The following is a 9,807-nucleotide window of genomic DNA, read 5'->3' on the forward strand; positions in this document are numbered from 1 at the left end:
TCGTTGTAACGCATTGGGCTGGCAAGTTACTACGGAAAATTTAGTAAAATAAATAAATAAAAATGTTAAGAAAGCAGACGGATATTAACAAATATAATTTCACCCTTAAAATCTTCGATATTGACTGTAGCGTGAAAGTGCATACACTGCGCATATATCAACAATTCCACACGAAACTCGCTTCTACCAGCACTTCATCAAGAACTTCAATCTGAGCTCCCCAGATTAAACACACGACAGTTCATCCCAACTTGAAACAAAGTCAGAAACCCGAGAAAAAAAATAGCAAAATATAATATTTGACAAAATACAAATAATTAAAACACCGAAAGATCAATTAGTAATTGATCCTACTGTAGCTCACAACCTGTTTTTGAGCAACCACAAAAAAGTCAGCGGCATCACACAAGACCCCAAAAGGACACTGGCGGTTTGCGAAAAGTAATATTAAAATCCATTTACAATTTTCGCACCCTAATATTTTTTTATAGCTTCAAATATATCCTCTAGCTTGGAGGCACTCTGGTAACACTGGCGTGACGCACAATTTTTTTTTTGGCTCAGCCGGTGCGGGCCCCATGCACCATCCACTCACTCATTTATATAAATAACATGTAACTTCAAGCAGCGGCTTAATCTGTGTCTAATTGCAACCCGTCACCTCTCGTTCCCAAAGTATTATTCATAAACTTTGCAAGGTTTACATATTTTAATCGATTCTATGTTATTGAAATTACTAACAAATTTACTATACAATCAGATTGATTATTATTTAAAATCGCTTGCATTGCTCTTATAATTTTTAATTAACCAAAAAAACCACAATGTGATGCATCGTTAAATTTTGTAAAAGCAGGAAATCCGCTTTGTGAATAATTGGGTTTTCTTATCGCAGATTGGATATGAACAAGAAAAATTTGATGTGATTTTAATTAATTTTATATACTTATATTTTCAGACCATAAAAAATATATTTAATAAAAAAATAATATGTTAGTTACGATAAACGTATTGTCAGGTGTATTACTGCCTAGAATAGAGGCAGGGAACCTCCGACCTGCGAGCTCATTTAGGTTGGCCCGCCACAGATAGGATGCAAAATTAAATAAATCTACCAATTTCTAGTAATACGACGTCTCTGTGGATGCCTATTATCAATCAAAGTATGCATGGTGCGAAAACGATTCATGGTTATTCGAATTACTTGCTCGGATGGACATTAATGACGACTGTAAATCGACACAGAAAATTCAGTATGATTCCATCCATTTAGGCTGACACTATTGAAGTCCGAAGAAAAGCAGTCGAGCAGATTTTCCACTTCAATCGTCAGATTTGGTCCAGTCACAATTGATTGTGTATGTCAAACAAAGGAACATAACCAATCAATGGTCTACGTTTTCTCGCGTGATTTTATGTTGATTGTATTTACAATGTCACAGATAGTTTTACGTTTTGTTTTTATTAGTCCAGAAGTTAGATTTATTGTAAGACATACACATATGAGGTTTAATAATAAAGGGAAAAATATGATATTAAGATACATTCCTTTTTTTAATTAAATTTTATTAAAATTACATAGAAATAAATGTTAACTGACCAATATACTGTACACTGCATTATAGAACAGTTTTTTACATTTTACTAAAAAAATGAGTAAATGTAATACATACTTATAATATTTATTCTACACATCACACTTTTCCATCTGTTAATAAATACCCATCTCAAGTTAGATTCCATTTTCATCTTGAAAAGCACCAAAGTTTTCATCGTTCAAACCTAAAAATTATATTCAAATGATTTTCATGTAAATATAAATGTATCATAATCAAATTATTCTTAACATCAGCTGTATCTATATAGATTGTAATTTACATAATATGAGGTAATATTAAAATAATTTATATACAATAGCTTTAAACTGTAATCCTTAACCCTTTGGACGCGTTACATGAAAAATAAAAATTGATTTGATACATGCAGATTTACTTCAAAAAATAAAGTTAAGTTAAGTAAAAAAAAGTTAAAATGTTGACCTGTTTTCTTTGGAGAAGCAAATACGGAACTTAAGACAAGAACATTTATAGTTTACACGTTATTACTGATTAATCTATATGCTTATGTTTTTAATACCGAAATCAGAAGAGACTGCCCCAAGCTGATTTTTTTCGTTGAATTCGATTAGCCATCGTTGATTTTTTAAGTTTGGGTCGCACTGGATAGCGATTAATTGATCACCACTCTTCAATCCTGTAGTATCCAAGCACAAATTTGTCATGAAATGCTGTATTTGATTGCTTTTTAACAACTGCCATTTCTAAATCGATTACGTCAATTAATATAAAAAAATTGCTTAATTTGTATACATAGTAATAATTAAAAGTATATATACCTGATCCATTTTTTTCTCAATACAATCAGACATGACAACAAACCTAGTTCCATTTTCTTCTCTATATATTATATATATTTATGTATATATAAAAAAATACAATCAACATCGTTTTATTAATTAGAGGTGCTATATAAGAACACTGTACCTATTGTTTTGAATCTGACTGCACAATTCTTCAGTTCTCAATTCTTTATTTTGAGTCAAACTAAAGTGTTGAGAAAACTCCAAGTTGGGATTGCAAGAATATACGCCTAAAGGTCCATTGCTCCGAATTCCTAGAGTATCTATACATAATCCTGAATTTGGATTCTTAAATCTAAAATTGAAAAAAATATAAATACCTGAAATATGCATTTATAATATAGTAACAAACCTTCCATATCCTATAACATTTGTTCCTGGAATGAATTTTTCTGGATATATATTCTTCAAATACCATTCAAACGTATTACAATTTAACTGCTGGCGCAATAGTTGTCGATCAGTTAAATCACCAATATCAGGGCTCCCCTAATATTTTTCATAAATGTATGTATTAATAAATATATTAATATATTTATGTACAAGGGTGAGTCAAAGGAAACTAACTATAAACACTGTGCCGTTGTTCTGTTATATGTATTATTTTATTATATTATATTAATATGTCCAATCGCTGACGCGATTGGCTCTCATTTTGCCCTTTCTCCTATTTGTCCAAGTTTCCATGAATAATCGCTATAAAAAATGTAATACCACGTCCCATGACCAACTGTTCATCAAAAATCAATCAGCGACAAAGACTCTCGGTAACGAGCGTTCCCACTGCGACGGCGACGACGCTGACACGATTCTATTGCTTTTGACGCGGATCTTTAACTTCTGAGAAGTGACAGTTGTTTTTGCGCCTTTCTATTGACTAAAATTAGGTTTGAATACCCTCTTACCAGTACTCTTGTATCAAAACTCTGTATTTTCCTTACCTTTCCACACCTAAAATAATTATTTAATATATCATAAATATGTTTATATCACTATTTACATTGCAGGTCATTGTTATTGAAGTTGTACGCGCTCCGCATAACAAAGTCGAGCATTCTTGAACCCTTTTGGAGATGTTAATACAAAATGTCCCTCCCTGCTTGAACTTTGCCGGGCAAGGAGATTTGTTAAATATGACAACGTGACACTTGGCGATGCTAAAAAGTACACCACCACCTTCACTTTGACTAAAACACTGGAATATTTATTATATGCTGATGACTCAGGTCAAAAAAGAGCAGAGGATCCAGATAAGATCCCTTTGGTAATCCAAAATGAGCGAAGTACGAATTAGACCGACGACTGCCATAACTTATATACAGACTGATGACAGCGGGCTAAAAGTCGTCTATTTTATAATAAACAGATCGAGTAAAAATAAAAAATTCATAATTTTCAGAAAAAAAAGAATGCAGAAATTCGTTCATCACTGCCAAAACTTGACACTGAAAGATTAAATACTATTTTTTGTTTGTATAATCAAATGTTAAATACCTTATAAATTATGTGTCACTATTGCTTCGTTAATCAAAGTTTTCATTTGACTCACCCTTATGTAATTAAAACATACCTCTATATCCTTTCGATGGGAGAAAAATAAGTTTACATATTCGTCCATCCAAACCATAGCAGCTCTTGCCAAGTTGATTTCTTTAATCAAGGATATTATATAAATAAATTAAACATTGAATGTACACTGATTTAGATCAATTTATATAATAATTAAATACCATTAGTGTTTCGGGTAGTAGGCATACTGTATGGACGAAACTCTCTGAAAATGTGGCCGACTCTCGAGCATGGAATTATTTCCAAACTTCCTCCACCTAACAACAAAAAAATAATTATGAGCATAAAGATTTGTATATGTAATGTCCGATATTCAAGTTCCCTTTTGTCACTAATGTGGAGGCTAGATTATTCAATGACTAAGAAAAATGTTTTGATTTCAACTTACTTTTGTGTTGTCGGGATCATTTGTTGAACGTGAAATTTAAATTTATCCCAATTAATTGTTAAAAGCATGATAAATCAAGTGATGATTTGCAGAACAAGTTTAATAGTCACACTGACGTTATACAATCGCATGTGTCGATCAATTTTTTTTACGGATTATGGCTATTTGCAAATACATCTTTCAAATATATATAAACAAAGGACAGTCGGTGTCTATTCAAATACAAATAAAGCAATACAAGTCGAGGGAATTAGGCTAGCAAGTTTATAAACTACATGTGCCTAGTGACAGCGTTTCCAATTCTCCAGGTATATTATGGCTGTTATGCAAAATACATTATTATAAGAAAAAAGTCTGAAAATCCCATTTTTATCTCCAAACGAAATATCTAAAGGTGAGAGAGGCAAGTCAAATGTCAGCTTTCACTTGAATAAATGCGTTAAAGCGGATACCCGGGGGCAGTCGCAGAGAATGTTTTAGTGAATTAGAATTTATTATGAATTTATTTCAAAATATTAAAAGGGAATGATATTAAATCAAATCATAATTATTTACTATTATTATTTAGGCAATTTGTGCGATGAAAGTGTAGGTAAAAATTCGGGTTAAGTCTTACAACGATATAAATATGAAAGAGCTCCGCTTTGAAAATATTTAATTTGTTGTTGGTAAATAGTGCGACTTTAAGATATAGATTATTTTACAGATCATGATCCCAGGGTGTTTAAAATATATTTTTAATTTTAAATCTTATTGAATAATAATAAGAAGTGTGTACATGCATTGCCATATTCTGAAGCTCATTTCTATATTTTCTCCACCCCAGCCTTCCATTTGTTCATCGTATGATCCAATTTCCCAGAAGTAGTCGAGATCTATCGCAAATAAGCCTCCAGCCATTGTCGGTGATCTGTAATTTGTAATAAATATGTTATAGATTATTTCTTATTAGTTTAAATCGTATACTAGGAGATTGGAATAATAATGGTAATAATTATTAATAAAATTGCAATAAATACATCAGCTCAAGTTTTTTAATCTCATAGATGTTACCTAGTTGGCGATATGTCACTTTTTCTTCGTTTTAGTTCTGAATCACTGACCCAAATCCATTTAAAATCACCGTTAAATAAAAAACCGCCAACCTACAAAAAACAAGAAAGTTTCAACGGGCTATAAGTTTTTGCGCTTTTTAAATCGCATAGGAGTTTGGTCCTTGGAAATTTAGTCGCAATGGATCGCTTCACGGGGGAACAATAAGCATTCTGCGTAAAATAGTTTTACAAAAACAACGATTCTTCGGAGAACCAGGCGTTCTGTTGCTATAGCGATACCAATATTAACTTTGCATCGAATTTTGCAATGGAACTAGAAACTACACCAATTGGTGTAGGATGGAGCAACCTGTCATATATCCAATATTTATTATTATACGACCTTTAGTTTTTTTTATTGAATTTTCAAAAGTGCAAAAACTTTTTTCCCACTTCGTATAATTTATGTTAAAATTAAATTGTTCGGGAAATATATTATTTTTTTAATTTTTATTTATATATATATTATTTTTTGGCCTGTATTTAAATAACATCAAATTGCACTATTCAATTAATTATAAAAAAGGCTTTGTAGACTTTTTTTGCTTCCTGGTGAAGAGTTTTACATTACAGTCAATAAATCGTACTGTTTTGTCCGATTCCCACACTAGTCAAACGAAAGGTGCAGTTCTCTTGCATAACAATGCGCGAATTACTCTTCAAAAGTTAAATAAATTAAACTATGAAATATTTTCTCACCAGACATCTCGTCTACAGATTATCAGAAGGCAAGATAATACAGTATTAACTTACTTGAAAATTTAAGCCTGTTGAACGATATTGTAATGTTTTACTGTCGATGATGTCAATAATTGGCATTACAACGGCATGGCGGTCTTCTTTGATACGTTGTAACAGTGGTTGTAGCCAGTCTTTGATGCATTCGCAGTGAGCGTCCAAGAAAACCAAAACACCACTTTTAACTACTTTAGCTCCTGCCAATCGGGCACGAATCAGACCAGACCTGCAAATTTAAATAATTAATTTTGACGATAAAATAATATATACAATAAAGACAATTGTGATGTTGAAACTCAATATCAGATTCTATATACCAGAGCTAGCTAGCACGTTGAACTATGTACCACGATCGACTGGTTTGCAAGACATAATTTGGTCGATCGGGAAATATCCTAAAGCAATCTTTATCATACGGGTAATTGACTTGTGCGTGCTAGGGGTAATAACACGTTATAAGTCTAAGAACCAGACAAATTCGAACCGTGCTGCACACAACGGAGTACAAGCATAGGGGAGATTCACTCTCGCAATCATTTAAATTGCGCGTTCCGTGAACCAAAAGCCAGACAAGGATCGATGGACACACACGCACTTCGACTTTTAGCTGTAGAATTATGGCTCCTTTGAAATTGGCAAAAATTAAGTCACTGAAGGACTTCCAGAACCTAGTGGAAAAACTCCAATCAACAATTCTAGCACAACACAGAAAAATCGAAGAGCTCACGGCCACTGTCACCACAGTACAATAACTCCCCCGACACTGCAGTAAACGAAAAAGAAAAAATAACATTTCAAACTAAATTTCAGATAAAGAAGAAAACGAGTAAATAAAAAAGAAGAAAGCCCCCAACATTGACGACATGGAAATAAGCCTTCACCCAAGTCAAACGGAAAAAAACGATCAGCATCTGAAAAGGCTGAAGCTAAAAACTTGTAAGAAGTCACATCCTCCGAGATATTAACCAAGGGTACCGGCCATTTTTATCAAAATAGGCACCAGTTACTTAAAAGTAGCATAAAAAGGCTCCATGGCACATTAACTAGTGCCACAGATGCCAACAATATGGGCATGGGGTGCGATTTTGCAATCTCGCTTCGACCTGTGTTAAATGTGCATGCAAACACCACACCAGAGGCTGAGAAAAAACAACGAACAGCCCCCACACTTACTTCCAAAAGCAGGTGCCACCAAAACGTCTGATTACAGATCGATAAACCTTTTTTCCATAATAGGAAAGATCCACGAACTGGTTATTGTATTCAGACTTCGCGACTGCGTGGATAAAAAAAACACTATCCTGGCTGTGCAGCACGGCTTTCGCCCTAAACCGAGTAGTAGATAAAATAAACCGTGGATTCTTGTAATTGATTCTTATTGAAGTTCAATGTACAATTGCTTTTTTGCATTTTATTAATAGGTGGTTTAAGTAAAATAATCTTGAAATTTGATTCTATACATCACAATTGTTTTTCATCTTAGAAATATTTTCTGCCTTGCCTTTCTTCTAGTCTAACAATCTTCACCGTGTTGGCTGGAAATCTAGTTTTAACGTAATAATCTAATTTATTCTTAAGCACTGGCAATGTCGAACAATCATCGACCAACACAACTTCGTGTACATATTTCCCTCCAGTATTCAATATACTCCAAACTGTCCTGACCATGACCGAATAAGGTTCGTCGTGAAAAACAACCACCACAGATGCGGGTGGGAGATCATCGTCGTAGTTATTGTTGATGCATTTTGGATTACGAAAATCTGGAAAAAAATGGTTTAGTTTCATAGTTTTCTGATTTCAGAATATATTTAATGTTTATGGGCATACATTTTTTATTCTAATAAACCATAATTATATGTTTCATTCTTGCAACGTATGTTACTAAACTATACAATTAATAATAAAGATGGAATTTAATAAAATAAAAATCAATTCAATTATATTTTAAGTGAATCTGTTTTCTATTGGTCAGTAAAAAACGCGTTTACTGTGTGATGATAAAAATGAAAAGTATGATCTTATTAGATGCTTATCCCCTAAACACTCGACGCTCCAGAGGGCTTTTATCGGTGCTCCCAGAGACTGAAACCTAAGAAACAAAGGTTTTCAGAAGGCTCCCCAAAAGATAAGCCCTCCATCTGTACCTACGCTCTCGAGAGACCGCAGCTCCTAGATGCAGCATCACCAGGACCCCTGTGCCCCTTAAATACTGTGCCACCCATCAGCAGGTAGCTTAATTCAATATTTTTTATATACACACATATAAGCAAAACTAATATTAATAAAAATATGTAATTCAAATTGAATTGCGTTTCATACGGCACCACATCGTAAATCTCTGAAGTATTATTGTCAGTCAATGTCTTTTGAGATTTTGTTGATGGCAGATATATTATATAAAACATAAAAGCATTCTTATTTCGTAAAATAATTTTAAATGCTATCAACTCCGCCAAAGCTATAGAATAATTTGAAACTATGTTATATATTAAATCATTTCTAAGACAAGAACATTATCTGGCAAGTGATACATGCGAAAAGAAAGTGCACTAAAATACACCTTGCTAAGACTGAAATGCGATTTAACAATTATTTAAGACACATTTTAAACATCACCAATATTTGATAATAATAGTTTATGCATACTAATCAAATATTAGAACAATAATTGTATTTTAAATGAACACTTGTATATACAGGTGAAATACTTTTACATTGTGTTGTCATATATACCTACCATGTATAAATTTAATTTTAACATTATAGACTACGCAGATAGAAAATTTTAGATAAGCTCTTATTTTCTTAATACAAATTCAGAGCTTTATTTTACCATGCAGTATGGTTATAATTTTATATTTTAATATTCAGACAAGGTTTACTTATATTTTACTAATCAAAGTCTAATGACTTTTGAGTTGCGTTGCAGAAATTACAAATTAAATTATCCAATGCATATTAACAATAATTTAATCAAAAATGTGGCATAAACATATGTATGTTAAGATAAAACATTATTAAGAATAGTCTGTACCTATCAAAGATCTGTTGTATGCAATCTTATCGCTCAAGTACTCGTTCAAAGCTATCCTTTTATAGTCCTCTTCGCCTTGGAACTTCTCCAAGTCGTCGAGATAAGCAGGCTGTCCTAGTTCTCCTAATCCTTGAATGATCCTCGCCTCGTCCGCATTGATCAAACTCTCGAATTGCCTATATTCGCCAAGAGCAATCGAGCGGTCTTCATAAAAGAAATTAACCTTGTAGTAAATATTAATCACCATGAACACAAAAGTCAGAAATATAAACACTAAAAAACACTTGAGTAAATATGTTAATCGCTTGTAAGGCAAACGGATGCAATTAAATAAAAAAATAGAAGAAAGTTTGTGACGACTGTCACCAAGCAACGACCGACTCATGTCGACATCTGTCGATGAATGGGTTTGAAAATATCAAAATCTAATAAGATGGATTAAGCTAAAATACGCACTCACAAAAAAAGAAACGTTTTACGGAGATATTAATTATCGTCCATTGTATTTTAAATTAATAAATTTTAAGAGCATGAAAAAAAATAAAAACTAACAAAAGAAACA

The 9,807-nt window shown here is 32.7% G+C and overlaps 1 protein-coding gene across 4 annotated transcripts; it reads right to left on the bottom strand.

The window, feature by feature from the left end:
- Nucleotides 1–1,700: 1,700 nt before the first annotated feature.
- LOC148227998 (polypeptide N-acetylgalactosaminyltransferase 1-like) lies at nucleotides 1,701–9,650 on the bottom strand. 4 transcript variants are annotated; one of them, XM_088200867.1, is made up of 12 exons: nucleotides 9,246–9,650; nucleotides 7,710–7,971; nucleotides 6,224–6,434; nucleotides 5,430–5,521; nucleotides 5,159–5,286; nucleotides 4,150–4,245; nucleotides 3,990–4,069; nucleotides 2,772–2,908; nucleotides 2,544–2,714; nucleotides 2,396–2,456; nucleotides 2,137–2,320; nucleotides 1,701–1,782 (listed from the first exon to the last, which is right to left on the bottom strand). In XM_088200867.1, exons 1-12 carry the CDS (start codon nucleotides 9,628–9,630, stop codon nucleotides 1,733–1,735), a joined length of 1,857 nt encoding a protein of 618 aa, XP_088056993.1. In that variant the 5' UTR covers nucleotides 9,631–9,650; the 3' UTR covers nucleotides 1,701–1,732. The 4 variants fall into 4 exon arrangements, with proteins under 4 accessions (XP_088056993.1, XP_088056996.1, XP_088056995.1 ...); XM_088200870.1 differs by having other exon boundaries at nucleotides 5,155–5,286; XM_088200869.1 differs by having other exon boundaries at nucleotides 5,430–5,673; nucleotides 5,864–6,434.
- Between the last annotated feature and the right edge of the window lie 157 nt (nucleotides 9,651–9,807).

This window comes from Plectrocnemia conspersa, unplaced genomic scaffold (genome assembly GCF_051122295.1).
Source record: "Plectrocnemia conspersa isolate PC_06_02 unplaced genomic scaffold, ASM5112229v1 ptg000012l, whole genome shotgun sequence".
Classification (NCBI taxonomy): Eukaryota; Metazoa; Arthropoda; class Insecta; order Trichoptera; family Polycentropodidae; genus Plectrocnemia; species Plectrocnemia conspersa.